The sequence below is a fragment of the Callospermophilus lateralis genome, chromosome 5, assembly GCF_048772815.1.
Source record: "Callospermophilus lateralis isolate mCalLat2 chromosome 5, mCalLat2.hap1, whole genome shotgun sequence".
In the NCBI taxonomy this organism is placed as follows: Eukaryota; Metazoa; Chordata; class Mammalia; order Rodentia; family Sciuridae; genus Callospermophilus; species Callospermophilus lateralis.
Window position 1 is genome coordinate 125,852,390 of NC_135309.1, and position 16,248 is coordinate 125,868,637.

General features: G+C 34.8%; 1 protein-coding gene across 1 annotated transcript in view; it reads right to left on the reverse strand.

Annotated features, from left to right (window-relative positions):
- Positions 1 to 1,084: 1,084 nt before the first annotated feature.
- Positions 1,085 to 16,248, reverse strand: part of Itga1 (integrin subunit alpha 1) — a 151,108-nt gene continuing 135,944 nt past the window's right edge. Inside the window, exons 24-29 of the mRNA XM_076857298.2 lie at positions 11,752 to 11,865; positions 9,262 to 9,366; positions 9,013 to 9,117; positions 8,135 to 8,227; positions 5,926 to 6,042; positions 1,085 to 1,322 (exon numbers count right to left, since the gene is read on the reverse strand). Of these exons, the coding sequence (XP_076713413.2) occupies positions 1,278 to 1,322; positions 5,926 to 6,042; positions 8,135 to 8,227; positions 9,013 to 9,117; positions 9,262 to 9,366; positions 11,752 to 11,865 (579 nt within the window). The 3' untranslated portion in view covers positions 1,085 to 1,277. The remainder of the gene's footprint in view (positions 1,323 to 5,925; positions 6,043 to 8,134; positions 8,228 to 9,012; positions 9,118 to 9,261; positions 9,367 to 11,751; positions 11,866 to 16,248) is intronic.

The window sequence follows — 16,248 nt, forward strand, 5'->3', positions numbered from 1 at the left end:
ACCTGGGAGGTGATGCTACAGTGAAATCTAAGGAGCTATAACAATTACTTAAAGAAAAAGAAGTGCATACAAAGATGTGTTACCTTTCTGTTGGTTTGAGCTTTCAAACCCTAAATTCTTGAAAATACATTTCTGGGGTTCTATTTAAAAGCAGTGACTTCTTGGTAAAATGCAATACTGAAATGAAACACTACCTTTCCATAAAAACAAGAAATATGTTTGGAAAATTAAATACTTTAAAAAAGTTAAAAATAAACATACTCTCACAGTTGGGGGTGGGGGTTTGAATGAACCCTGTACCAAGGAGTTGAGGAAACTCTCAATTTGTGTAACATCCTAGAACCCCGAGCATTCAAAAACTGCTCAGCAAAGATGATTTCTCAGCATTTCAGGGGCATCTATTTATGCTGCCATGTTCTGTTCAGAAACCATTTTGGCATGTCCCCCACACAATGTGGCTTTTCATGACAATAACTGTTATGCTACACAAAACTGCTTTGAGTACTTTATTCTGTATAAAAGAGTTTTGTGTTTGAGAGCTCAGTGTCAAAATTAAGCATGTTCTGTAAAATTTTAAATTAATCCATTCAGTGCACTTGTTTTCTGTCCTATATGGAAATTCAGCTGACTTGCATTATTTTCCAATCATGTTGGAAAAAATAAAATAAAAAGCTTTCCAACTACACAAAGTTGTTGAAAGTGTTCTCTGTGATTGAATTTGATTTTTTAGTCTATATTGTACAGGGATTCTATTGGGGGAAAATTTTTCTCATTTGAATTGGGAGAAGTGGTCTTTATCAGATAATTCCTTTCATGGCTTTGAAAATGCTGATTGTCATGTTGAATGTGGATATCCACCAGGAATCTAGGGAAAAAACTTAATTTACATTGTTTTGGAATTAAATGTTTCAATAATCATTAAGCTCTTTTTCTGCATTCCTTAAATACTTTAGGTGGTGGCATATTTGTTATTATGCAAATAAACATTTGAAGAGATTCTTCTTTAAACACTTTATAGTTTTGCTTACTCAACAAAAATGAGTAATTACTTAAAAATATTTTTCATCCCTTTATAAAATAGATCTTTGTGGTACTGTTTTTATTGTTTTTGGATCATGCTTGATCTGTCATTTTCCAAGTGATTAATCCCTGATGGATTACGTAGAGTTATGTGACCATGTCTTTGATTATATTTATAAATTTCTTGTCACATATTTGAGGCAAACCTGAGGAGAGATCATTGCAGAATTGTTATTTTTCTTCTTTTGTTAAATATTTCATTTCTCCATTTTCTTCTTTAGTGGCCTTTTGAAAAATCCAATCTGTTGAGAAAATACAAAACAGCATAATTTTTTTTTAAATTTAGGCAATAATAATACTAATTTCTTGGGATAGAATCTGATTTAATAACATTGACAATTATGGGCAAACAGTTAATTCATATAATTGAGAAATGTTTTTCATTGACCTATTAATCTTAGGTTTCAATAGAATGACTTTTATTAAGTTGCTTAATTTTTTATCTCTTTAGCTTCTCATTGGTTAAATATTTAATGCCTCTTAGTGAGATATTGCATGCAATCTTAGAGTTCATGGGAAACATTTTGGGAGACTACAAAATGCAGTTAGCTGGAATTGTTTCTATTTTGCTATCATCTTTTTTCAGGGTGGCTGCAGAAAAATGTTTATCAAATAATGATGGTCATCGGTATAGGTCATGAGAGCTGACAAGGAATGTTATAGGGTATTGAATGCTAGGGAGATTTCTGAAGTATCTGGATTAACTCTAGATGTGTTATATCTGCCTCTAGGCTTGGCATGAGAAGCCTCTTGAAAGACCCTGTATCATTTAAACATGAAAATAAATCCACTAACTGTAAGGAAAATTTCACACAGTGGTAAATGTGAGTCATATTCATTACATATTCATTATTCTTTGTCGATTTGGAGCATCATGCAAAGTTTTAAGTACTGTATTCGTTTTCTATTATACAGACTAATAAAAATAAATGTGAGAACTGGAAGGGATTTTTGCAGTGATTTAATCTAAAATGCTTACTACAAAGAAAAGGAAATTAAGGGTCTAGAGTTGTAACCTTTAACTCCACAAGTTTATGATAAATTATGGGAGGGAACCATATATTTTTAAAATAATGACTGGACACTTGTGGACTTAGAGGGTACAAATGGTCAAAAATAAGGACTTTCAGTTTACAGAAATTTTACTGGGGGCTCATGTCTTCCTCCATGCTAGAATCTAGTTGATGGTAGACGGGGAAAGAATGACAACAGAACAAACAAACATGAAAACTGCGATACATTTGCTTTCTGGGAAGACATATTTCTCCTTCCCATTTCTTTCAGTCAGCTAGAAGAGCTCTGGATTCACAAACCATTAAGCTCCTTGACTTGTGCCTGCATGTCCTGACTCAAAATAAGTCAGCCAAGGTTTTTCACAAAAGCAGGTGGTGAATTTTAAGACTTTCTCTTTCCTGTTCTGCCTGGCTTTTAAACTTCTTTCCTTCCTCTCTAAAGTCTCTTTGCTGCTGCTGCTGCTTCTTCTTCTTCTTCTTCTTCTTCACCAACTTTCCTTCTATACCCTAAACATCTTATTTTAAAACTTCTCTTATCTAGACTTTTCTACCCAGCCAGTTTTATAAACATTATTTTTCTTGAAGGGAAGTTTGGTGAACAGAGTGGAGATTAAGAGAACATAATATTTAGCTGCAAACTGGACTGGGACAATCCTACCCAAACTCTTAGTAAGAAAACTAGTTTTCAGCTTCCAGACTTCCCTGGGTACATTCACTTAGCTTTCCTTTTTAAATTATTAGTGATCCTCTTTATATTTGTCCTACTTTAAAACCCTATTTGATGAAACAGTCCTGGCAAAAAGTAAGTGCTTAATGAATATATAGGAATGAATGTTGAATGAATAAATTCATAAAAATATGTAAAAGACTAAAAATGATGAGTAAGGATAATCTCCTCATTCACTAGGAAATACGTTCCAAGACCCCCAGAGGATGCTGGAAACATAGATAATACTGAAACTTAGATGTACTATTTTTTTTTGCCCTATATGTAAACACCCACGATAAGGAGCACAGCAAGAGACTAACAACCATTACAACTAATAAAACAATGATAACAGTACACTATAATAAAAATCATGTCAAAGTATAGCATAATGAAAAGTTAAAACATCTTATTATACTGTACTGGATTCTTGGAACATGGTTGACTTGGGTAACTGAAAGTGTTAAAAGAGAACTTATGAATAGGAAAGGAGTAATGTATTCACCACCCCCAATAAGTTATATTGGGTGAGGAACAAAGCTGTAGGATTAATAAATAAATCATCATAGGTGAGCCTCAGGCATCTGTGTGAATTGAGTGTGGAGAGGCATGTTTATTTTTTCACAGTTTCTCTGTGGACTAAGTCATTTTACTTTACTGGGTACACTAGCCCTTAGCATTGGTGCCATATTTTAGGAAAAATTCCTCAACTTACATAAACAAGGTTCCTCCCATCAATCATGATGTATGTTAAGCTACAAGTTTTAATTCTGCCATGTGAACTACAAAGACACAGATATGGAGACTGTATCTTTTGGAATAGAATTGCTGCTTCAAGCGGAAACAGTAAGCACTAAATAAGAGCAAGTCCCCGTCCCTTCTACCTTAGAATCACAGATTTGATTGCTAGATCTCTCACTAAACCCACTGATCAAGCGAATCCAAAGTTCATTAAACAATCTCCTTTGGGGCCTAAAATGAAGACCTCAGAAAAGATCAGAGTGTATCATCACAACCTTTACTGGATGGCAAAATGTGCTCATTTTACATTCATTCTTTTTTTCAAATTAGAGAACAAAAACAGATGGATGAAGTTTGCGTTTGTCTGCCTTAAATTGAGTTTGAGGCCGGAGAGACCTATCCAAACATGAGCTCTGGCCTTCCTTTTCCCTTGCCTGTGACGTCCTGAAACGCTTCAGGCAAAAGGCCTGCTCAGACTAGAAGATCAGGCGGGAGGAACACATTGCCTCACAGGTGCTTATGAGTGACACTTCCTGTATTTCAAGCACAGCCAGTAAGCCAGCCCTTGGGTACCACAGTGTGGCAAAACCAGGTATTACAGTGAGAACACAGACACCTTGTATAGTAAAAGGAAAGACTGGATATAGGAGGTGGTGGAGTAGTTTGCCTTGGGGACTGTGCTAAAGAAAAGTCATGGATTTTATTGATTGAATTAAATGCTACTGACCTACATCGTTAATGTGGCTTTGTCCATATTCTCCTCTTGAGAGTAACCCCCAAAGAGAAAGTCACTTATCATAGATGAGTTAGGAAGAGTTGACAATTGAATTGCTAATGAATTAGGAACAGTTGGTAATTCAGGGGGAGAGAAACTTTATATTTAAACTTTTCAGTCAAACGATTTTGTTGCTCATGTACTAGAAAAAATGAACATGTAGCCACAATCTGTCTTTTTAACATAGTTCAACCATTTAACAACAACAACAAAAAAAAAATAGGTAAAAACAGAGTGGCATGTAAGTGAAAAAAAAACATTAAATTCATCTTTTCTATGGAATTTTATTCTCTAGTAAATTTATCCTAAAAATATCACCTTGGTTTGTTTGAAAATGATATAAAGCTATTTAAAAAGTTTTACATATCTTAGCCTAAGCAAAACTCCTATGTAAATATCCAGATTTATCTGATAGAAAATGAATGGTTACTTAGTTTTACAAAAGGATTTGAACTAAACATCTGTGAAACTTTTAGATACACTTTACATTAACTAAGTAAGTTCTCTATACCTTACTCAGGCAAAAATTTATTACTTAAAACATGTTATGCCTGTTTATACATTACAAAGTTTTTGATTTTTATGTGGCATATATAAATAATGGAATATCACTCAGCAGTACAAGGGAATAAAATCATGGCATTTTCAGGTAAATGGATGGAGTTAGAGAAGATAATGCTAAGTGAAGTTAGCCAATCCCAAAAAACCAAATGCCGAATGTTTTCTTTGATATGAGGAGACTGATTCAAAGTGGGGTGGGGTGGGGAGTGTGGGAAGAATAGACAAACTCTAGATAGGGCAGAGGGGCGGGAGGGGAAGGAGGGAGCATGGGGTAATTAATGATGGTGGAATGTGATGAACATTATAATCCAAAGTACATGTATGAAGACACAAATTGGTGTGAATATACTTTGTATACAATCAGAGACATGAAAAATTGTGCCCTATATGTGTAATAAGAATTGTAATGCATTCTGCTGTTATATATAAATAAAAAATTATAAATAAAAAGATACATATAAATGTGTGATTAGGAGAAGGTTTATCTTAACCATGAATCTACTGCTTCTGTGTCCTAAGATTGACACAGGAATCCATTATTTTTCTTTTCCTATAAAAGTTTTATTCTGCTCTGTTTATAAAGGTAACATTGCTTATTTAAGAATTTTAAATAATATATGGTTCCCTATAATCCTATACTCTAGAGAGATTCTCTGGTATTTTGGATGTATATTACAAAATAAATTTTTTTTTTCATTTACCACATGGGATCAAGTTGTGTATAACGTTTGAAATAGCAGGGTTTAAAAAAAATTTTGTGGTTGTAGATGGACGAAATGCCTTTATTTTATTTGTTTATTTTTCTATGGTACTAAGGATTGAATCCTGTGCCTCACACATGCTAGGCAAGTGCTCTGCCACTGAGCTTCAACCTCAGCCCCAAATAGCAGGGTTCCTTTTTTTTTTTTTTTTTTTTTTTAAATCTTGGTCATCATTTTAATGCTTATTTCATTGCTATATAATACTGTATTCCACAGCATGAGTAAAACATAATGTATCTCACCAATTTACTGTTGATGAGTACAATACAGAGAAACTTTGACACTTACCTTCCACAGTGCCAATATGAGCAGCATTAACAGTAATAACCCAGCAAAAGCACTCAAGAGGATAACCCACAATGGCACTCTGCCTGGTAGCCCATCTTTGGATATTTGAATAGCAAGCTGAAAATTATTAAACAAGATGGTTAATGTGGATAAACACCTATGAGAACTCCCAGAACATTGAGTTCTTTCAGGCTATAATTTTCTACCAAACAGTGTACTTAATCTCATTACTACCTACAGAGAAAACATTGGAGTTTACATTTGAAAATGTCCTTCCTCTATTCTAAATCTCTAATCGGGTTAAATTTATTTGAAAAAGTTGTAATTTGTCTCTCAGAACTTTATACATAGAGAGAAAACTGTCAATGATCAGAATGCTCAAGGGTAGGAGTGGATTTCTATTTACCCCAGGGAGAACCAAAGTATTGTATGTTTTGAAGAATAATAATAGACGATTGCACTATCACAATCATAGTTTAGTCTGGGGCATCATAAGTCATTGAAATAAAAACCCGAGTAGTCTCCTTATTCTAATACTCATGTGGTATAATTCTAATCATATGAAAAGATAATTACCAGACAATAAAATGCACAGATTTCAAGTATATAATAAAGTTTTAATATCCACCTCTAATGTGTTTTTATTATACCACACTTCTCTTCTTCTCTCCCAGATGAGTTAGCTCTCAGTCATCTGTAACTTAGAGCTGAACTCAAGAAAAGTGTGAAATGGATCATTTTCAGTGCTCTGGCTATGCATACTCTCTCAGTGTGACACACAACCTCAATGAAACTTGTCTGCTCTGTGTCCCATCCCTTAGGCATCTGAAAAAATTAGCTTATGGTAGATATCAATGGCTAATAATAGCTCAAGATTCTGTATTTGCTTATCAGAGAACATTTTAATTTCCCAACCTACAGGAGGATTAGGGTAGAAAAGGAAAGTAACAGGGGAGACATTTGCATATGGTGGATATTAATCAGAATCCTTCCAGTCACTGCTGGTAGGTCACTACTGATGCACTGGGACACAGAGCTGGAAAGAACAGAGATATACCCAGAATCAGGCCACCAGGACAGACTTTAAATACATCTAACACGATCCCTTGAATTTACAGATGTGGAAGCTGTCATATGGATATGATCAGTGGCTTCCCCAAGATCACAGTTACAAAATGATCACTTGAGTAATTTTATCAATGTAGGTAAATTTTTACATTTTTCCTTTAGGCTGAAGCATAGAATAAATATCTCCAGGGGGAATTTTTAACTAACATTTAGGGGAAATAAGGCTATACAATTTCAACACAACATATTTAGGAATCCTATGTACATTTTTGCAATATAATCACACTCATATTTTCCAGGTTTTAGTGAAATGCTGACTTTTGTGTGGAACAACTTTGCTCTTCACATTGATCAGGCTAAGTGCTCTATATGAAGTGCAAGCATTATGTACAGGCATTTTATTTTTCCTTAAGGGTATATGTTTAGCAGTTTGTTGATATTGAAATAGTTTGAAATAGGTGATGTTACAAGAATAGCAGAATGGCTCGGCTTGTGTGGTGCTGTTTATCCATATAGGGTATTTAAACCGTCCCAGGACAAGGGAAGGAAGTATGCAGAGGTGCCTTTATTCATAACTGCACAATTGTTCTTATTTCATAAAATGAGAAGGGAAAAAATTCAAACTTCTATTTTTACCAAGGACTCAACATGAATTTTCATTAGAATTTGCCATCTCATTTTTCCTTCCAATTTCCAAATGCCTTAATGAAGAAAACTTTAACAATTTCATATGTATTCCTGGACAGTATAAATGTACTTTCTATAAAAAGAAGTTACTTTTTCAGGTGTGCTCTTCAGCTGTCTGCTACATTTTGTAATGCCAGGTTTTAAAGAGGAAAGTCACAAATATATCATTTGTTATCAAGATGAAAGTGAAAACATCCATTTACTGTGCTAGTTAGAAGCAATAAAGTCAAAGGAGGCATCTTAGTTGTAAATATCTCGATTTCCCCCGTCTCTTATAAGGAAGAACAGGGCTGAAATCCCAGTTGACATCAAGGTAGTATGAACTAAACAGTAAGTCACTTAGTGACAACAGTAGCAGTCACTTTACGGGTTTACAAGAAATTATAAGTCATGATGTCACAAAATGTGGTGTGAAATACACTGTGTTCAAAACTTTAACTTTTTTAAAACTTACCTCTCTTTTTTGGTTGCTACTACTTAAAACTAGTGATGTATTTTCACTCTGAAGTTCTCCTCTTACTGTAAGATTTAAGCTGGAGAAATGTGTCTGTAAAGAAGATTAGATTTGTTTTTAACACATTATGCTAATTAAAATGATAGCTAGTCATGCCTGAGAAGTCCAATTATTAAAGTTGTGATTTTCCCAAGAGATTGAAAACACTGATTTTGCTAACTTCCAAATGGAGTTGGTAGTATCCACTGATGACTGGGTACTTACCCTTCCTCCTTTGCCTCCCCAAATTCTCATCTAGATCCTTGTTTTTGAGTGGAAAAAAAAAATTCTAAATAATTTCCATTCTGAGTTTTCCTTAGAGATATGAACCTCAAATTCTGCATACTTTTAATGTAGCCAGTCATGAAATAGCTAAACTCTGATAGTAAGATTTATATGTAAGATTATACATGAAATTGCCAGTATTCAACAGTTCTTGACTTATAAAATTAGCAACTTAATATGATCAAACCTGAAAAAAATTTTGCAGAATAAACTACGTACTTCTCGAGAGAAATAATATAAACTACAATAAACTATGTTTTAAAGTAGCTTGTTATCAAATGAATTTGGCTTTATCAGGGGTTAAAATGCCCTTCAAAATTTATTTTCATGGAATGAAACTTATAAAATGCACATCTAAAGATTACTTAGTTATTAGCAAACAGGAAGATGAAACTCACACAGTGGCTAAGTAGAGCTGGGCTTAGATGGCAGCCTTGGAGATTTCTAATCTCACATTCTTTTTACAGTAGTACTGTGCTTTGAACAAACACACATGTCAAACAAATATTTGTTGATGTGAATCAATGATTGCAAAGATCAATGTGAGTACTTACTTTTATAAAAGTTGGTTTCCACAGGATCAGTGAAACATTAACTTGGCTAATGTCAGAAGGCACAAGATCACATGTGATGGTAGCAAGTTTACATGTACTGCAGTCCTGTTGAAATGTTCAGAGGTTCCAGTTAGTGTTTTTACCAACTGACCAAAGACACTATATGAAAAAGATTTCAGATGGATATTTCTAGTTGATATTGAATTTATTCACTCGGAAAATCTAAGGACAAAATAGCACTTGATTTACCAGGAGTGTGCCTCGTTTGAGATCTTCAGATTTTGATATGATCATTTTCTTTCCAGAGTTGATACCAAGAGGATCCTCAAGGCTGTGGGGTCTGCAGTTTGCATTCTAAGAAATAAAAATATTTCTTTTAAAAGAAAATGACTAATGTGAAGAGTGAAAACAAGTTGGCCCTGTAATGTGAAGAATCTGTGAATAACAGCCATTGCCATGTATTAAAGATCCACCTTTCCAAGTGTGCAGGATTGAAGAGGTTTGTTCAGCACGTGCCATATAATCTCATGCCCAGATAATGATCACTGTTACCATGGTACCTTTGAATTGTAATGGATTCAAGTAAGGTTGCTATGGAAAAGAAAGGATGCTGGTAGCATTTGCTATTTGATAAATAACACACTCAATGGTTGATTGTTTTCTTCAAAGATTAGCTTGTAAAGTCCCATAATCCAGAAAGAAAAAAATTAAAACTCTACTGAGGAAAAAGAGTTAGCATTTCTTCTTCATTGTGATGGCTCATATGATGACTTAAGAAGCAGAATTGTAAAGGGAAGAACTTTCATTTTATTTATGTTTTGAATACCTACTCACTAAAGGAAAGACATTTAATTTATGTGGGAGACAGATATAAATGCCAGCCCTCCAGATATTAAAATGCTGCTACTTTAAGTTAGTGATGTATGCATCATCTTTCTGGACTTAATTTAATAAGTCTAATAAACCATTTGCTTCCCCAGAACTCTCTGCTTTTTTGATAAAAGGTAATAAGGATAAAAATCCATAAGTAGTACAAAAACTACACAATTTTGCTTTCTCTCTCTAAATTGTCACAACCCTGTGTTTTTGGATTAAAGGGGAATTCCAGAGGCTTATTCTTTCCTTGCCCTTAGGAAAACATTTAAATAATTACAATGCTACTTCTTGCTTATGGGAATAGCTTAATTTTATAAGATGTGTGAACATAAGTCAAACCCTGAAATCATGTATTCATTAATTTAATACTTTGATTTTCTATGTTTTAGACACTATGCCATAGTAACTCCTATGTAGTCTCATTCAAGGATATACATACAAAAGGAGTATAAGGAATGGAACCACCATTTGACCCAGCTATTCCACTTCTTAGTTTATACCCAAAGGATTTAGAATCAGTATACTACAGTGATGCAGCCACATCAATGTTTAAAGAAGCTTAACTCACAATAGCTAAACCATAGAACCAACCTAGATGCCCTTCAACAGATGAATGGATAAAGAAAATGTGGCATATATATATACAATGGAATATTACTCAGCCTTAAAGAAGTATGAGATTATGGCATTTGCAGGTGCATGAATGGAGATGGAGAATATAATAGTAATAAAATAAACCAATCCCCCAAATCCAAAGGCCAAATGTTTTCTCTGATATGCAGACACTAACTCACAATAAGGGGCACAGGATGGGGTGGGGGAAGCTAGGGAAAAATAGAGTTCCTTTGGATTAGGTAGAGGGGCGTGAAGGAAGGGGGGGGTATGGGGTTAAGAAGGATAGTAGAATGAATCAGACATTATTACCCTATGTGCATATATGACTACATGACCGGTGTGATTCTAAATCATTTACAACCAGAAGAATGAGAAATTATACTCTATTTATGTATAAAGTGTCAAAATGCATTCCACTGTCATGTATAACTAATTAGAACAAATAAAAAAATAAAACAAAGAAGAGTACAATATTACAATTGTTTGGGATAAGTGAGTTAACAATATTGCACTATTTTGTGTGCAGCTCTGCTTATTTAGGAAGCATTAACAAGTCTCTTTACAAGAGTTATTTGACACCATAAACAAACTTAAAGGATAACACACATTTCAGGCATAAATAATTATTTAAATATACTCTAGCACAGTGAACAATGATCCTAAGAAGATATGCCCAAGTCCTAGTACTCCAAACCTGTGAATTTCACTTTATTTGGAAATAGAATTTGCAGATGTCATTAAATTAAGCATCTTTAGATAAGAACATCCTAGATTTTAGGTGGGCCCTAAATCCAATGATAGTGTGCAGAAACAGAGACAGAAGAGAATGGGCTCATGTGAAGTCAGAAACAGAGACTGGAATTAGGCTTCCAGAAGCCAAGGAATGCCAGGATTTGCCAGCAGCCACTGGAGGCTAGGAGAGATGGAACAGAACAAATTCTCCCTCAGAGTCTACATAGCTCAACAATGTCAACACCTTGACTTTGAACTTCTGGCTTTCAAAATGGTGGAAGAATACATTTCTGTAAATTTTAATAACTATTTTTTGGTAATGTGTTACAGCAGCCTTAGAAAATGAATACATTTATGGAGTAACCAGTGGAAGTTACTATTATTTTTAATTTTCTGAATGCCTCTTCAGATTGCTTTGGTAAAACTCCTTATCACAAGTAGCCTGCAGAACAAAAGGCTTAATAGACGTTGGAGAGGTAACAGTAATGAGGTAATTCTAAGGCACACATGACTTACATCAGAAGAAGACCATCCAGTCGGGTATAGCACAGGGTAACCATCTGACGTCAAATTGGGAAATGAAATTGACAGCGTAAGTCCCGGCAACGGAAAATGTCCCCTTTTTTTAATCTATGGGGGGAAAATAGAGAGGTAATCATTTCTTTTTCTTTCAACTGCATCCTTTCCATTTTCGGTAGGACTATGGTTTTAAATTGATGGATTAAGATGTGCAATAATTTGAATCCCCAAATGAATGCAGTTTTTGTCACTATATGGAGAAATAACTTAACTAAGCAAGAAAATAAGGATGTTTTGTGGTCCTATGGATTAGCTACAATCATGTTGTTTCTTTATTCTTCACTCTTAAAATAAAACTGGGATTAATAAAAAATAAAAATTGAAAAATCATCTCTTGTCACACCTGTTGTACTTTCTATTATAACAACTTTTTTTTCCTTTTGTAGCTGTGAAGAAAAGAGACCATTTGCCTGATATAATTTACAGTATGTTTGGTTTTCTTCATCCAGTTGGTCATAATCGCCCAAAGCCATAAGTCATCCTTCACCCTGGCTCAATGGGCTCTGCCTCCACTGCCAACAAACCAGATCCCCATATGCTTCCCTTCACAGTTCAGTCCCCAGATAGAACTATCGTGTCACTGGCTGTTCATAATCTGGACTAATGAGAGTCCGATTGACTTTCATCTTAATCTGTTTTTAACCACTACTGCAGTGATTTGACTCAAATCCATAACAGCTGATATCCAGAACTCTAGCTTGGCTATTCTTACATCTGCGACAGTGATTAACCAGGATGCTTTTTTCAATATCTACTTTATTATTGCTTTTTCCCACATCATAAAGTTCTATTTTATTTTTGAGCTCATACAGACCTAGGTTAATGTTTTTCTTATCAGTTTTATTTTTTGATTGGAGAGTTTTTAAACATTGCAATGGAGATTTCACTTAGGTAAAGCTACAAGACCTTTACTATTGTCTTATGTGTTGTATGTCTGTATGTGCGTATATCCATATATCATATATGAGGAGCGCTCATGAATAAATGGATCCGAATTTTTTTTATTATTTATGTGATTTTAATGGTTTAATTTAAATTGGGTAAACAGCTGTTGAGGATTGTTTTAATATGTGTACAAATAAGCAGGTTAACAGATCTGTTTGTTTACTTTTACCTTTCCTTTTCATTACATTTAATAATTCTGTTCAGGATAATGTAAATTGTTCAAAAAATTGTTTTCTTAGTACCTGTTGAAATGTTACATAATTTTTTTTTTTTTTTTTTTTAGCATCATTGTCAGAATTCCTATCTTCATCCCAGTGCAGGTGAAGACAAAGATGAAACCAAACTACAGTTTCTTCGATAGTTATCACAACAAACTGTATAAACTGATGCATCAATGAATAATAACAAGTAATGCTCATTCAAGGAGTCGATTTATTTTGGGAGGATATGGACATATTGATAGATTCCTCCGCTTTGAACTGCTTACAGAACTTGCCTGGACTATGTATCACTTGTATGCATTGTGATCTATCTGTTGATGCAGCGAATTATGGTAGTGCTGGCGTATCTTTGCTGATGTGTCACTAGTGTTGCAATTTTTCCTAAAGAGCCGTCAATTGACTTGGTGTCGTGGCATTTCTGTATCCTCCTCCCTTCTACTAGTGATGGTCTAATTTTGGGGGCCAACAGAGGTGAGGCAAAGAACCTCACCCCCCCCACTGACACCAAGGCCAAATTTGGGGGCCAACAGAGGTGAGGCAAAGAACCTCACCCCCCCGCCCCACTGGTGCATAGGCCTATCCACAAGTATGGCTCTATGCTGGACCGGTAGTCAGTGACTGGTATGTTCCAATTGCAGTGGTATCAACCTAAATCAGGAGGCTGAGGCCTAGAGGTCAGTTTTCCGATGACGGGTAAGAACCATATGTTGAATTGGACAAACCTAACAGGCAGGGTCCCTAGCCACATTGCTTGTTGCTTAATTAAACAGAAGGGGGGAGATGCTAAGAGCCACAGCCAAGTAATATGATGCATGGCATTTTTGGTTGAAAGGTGACGCCAGCTAGCCATTGAGATGATATGATTATGTTAAGATTTGCATTCATATGGATATTGGACTCCAGCTGTTCACCTTGGCCTGCTACAGGACTCCTGGAGTGTTCCCATTGGTTGGGGAAGTGCGGTAGGAGGAACTTCCTCTGGGGATCCAGGAGAATGCCGGGTGCGTCGATCAGCAATCTTCCGGGGCATTGGCGGCAGTTTCAAAAAATAAAGTTTGTTCCTGCTTGAGTGGCTCGTGATTTTGTGCCCAGCCAGACTGCAGCACTGCAGAATTCCCATTTGATGTCACACTATACCATCAGTAATGAGGACAGCTTATTGGGAAGGATGGACAGGATGATGTTCAGCAGAAAGCTGGACCCTATCCAGAATCTCTGTCCATATAGAAGGTACAATTGGGTTGTGACCACCCTGTGCAGTGGCCCTTCTTTCTTCCACACAAGCATGGTCTCTGCATCCTAAGTCCTCTCTGTGACCTTTCTGTGAAACTAAGAGGAGGAGCCACTTGGTTTCCATGGATAGATGTCAGAAAATCCACAGACCTACCTCACTAAGTCTCCTAGACCAAGAGCTACTCAGATCTGGAGCAACTCCCTGTGGGGCTGAAGATTAAACATATCCTTTAATCCTAGATTCTGGAGATTCCCAATCAGCTGTGCCGGGCCTCTTGAAAAGGAACATGCTCCCCAACTCTATCGTATGAAAATATGCCTGCTCTTGCCTCACATGCCCTCCCCATTTGAATTTCATCTGTTTCCTGATATTTAGTCTAAAATCATGAATTCTGTTATTATTACTTGTTTTTTTCCTTACTAAAAGTGTTCCTTGTGAAAACATTGAAAAAATACTGAAAATGAGCAGAAAGTAAAAGTTTCTTACAGTTAAAATACCTTGGCAATATTTTAGTGTATAAGTTATCTGCTTTTATTATTTGCATGTAATTATATTTTGTAAAATTTTCATCACATAAAAACAAAATTTTCTATACTATGTAAAATTTATTATGATTGGCATTTTGAGAATGATTGTTAATAGCTAAATAACAACCACAATACCAATATTTGTTGCTGACTACATGACACTCTACTGTGCTAATGATCTTATTTACATTATTGCTTCAACCTTTTTAATAACCCTAGGAGGTAGATTCCCTTGTCTTTATTTTATCTATGAGGTAACAAGGTTAAATGAGAATAAAATAATTTACAAGGTCACAGAGCTGGTAAATAGCAGAATTCGGGTTTTGTAGTAAAAAAATGTACTTTCTAACATATATATATATATATATATATATATATATATATATATATATATATATATATTAAGCTGTCTATCTAGTGAACATATCATATTCTCTTCACTAAATACGTGGTAATTTAAGTAATTCATGAATTTAAACTTTTAGATTTTGTCCTGGTTTAATTTTTAAACTATTATGAATAATTTGTTAAGAATGTCACTGAAATCGTTGTACACCAATTAGTTCCTAGGGAAAATTCCTAGCAATAAGTTTACTGGGTCTCATCTAAAAATGTTCCCTCATTTTCATTCCATTAATTCAGTTCTAGAATTTATCTCAGCAAAATAATCAGAGAGACACACAATGATTTATGCTTAGAGATATTCTTAACAATGTTATTTTTATCAACACTATTTATGATAGTTAGGGAGTGCCTATTTCATATCTGGACCCTAATAAGTTACAATATATAAAGATCTACAACATTTAGTTTTTCTAAAAAAATGTTGTTGTGTTATCTTATCCAGGAAAAGTAAATAAGGCTACAGAAAAATTAAAAAAATGTACCAGAATCAAATAGAGGGGATGGCCTTCATGCCAATTCCCAAGGTATAGCTTGTCACAGCAATTACAGCAAAGAGTGCAAATACAACAGTTACTATTATGGTATTATGTAAAAATGTGGATGTGTAACCGATGTGATTCTGCAATCTTTGTAATGTTTTGAATAACCAATTAAAAAAACACCAATGAAATTAATCTTGAAAGAATACCTTGTTTCCATTTTGTAAGAGAACTTCCTTTTTTATTATTGGCAATTACCAAAAATATAGGGACTATCTTCATTTCTAATTATGTTGCATCATTTAATTGAGTATTACTTTTTCCACAATATTAACTTAAGTCCATACATGTAAGTAAGTGTTATATTAAAAAAAAAAAAAAAACAAATTGTTTGCTTCAGTGGCTAGGAAAAGTTTGTTATGAAGAATTCAATAGAAGAAATAAGTGTTGTAGTGGAAATCATCACTTAGTGGGGTGATAGTACTGTTATGTTTGGATGTGGGGTGTCTCCAAAAGCTCACGTGTGAGACAATGTGAGAGGGTTCAAAGGGGAAAGGACTGGGTTGCAAGACCCTTGCCTTAATCTAGTTAGTAAATTAATCACCTTTTGGGATTAATTGAGT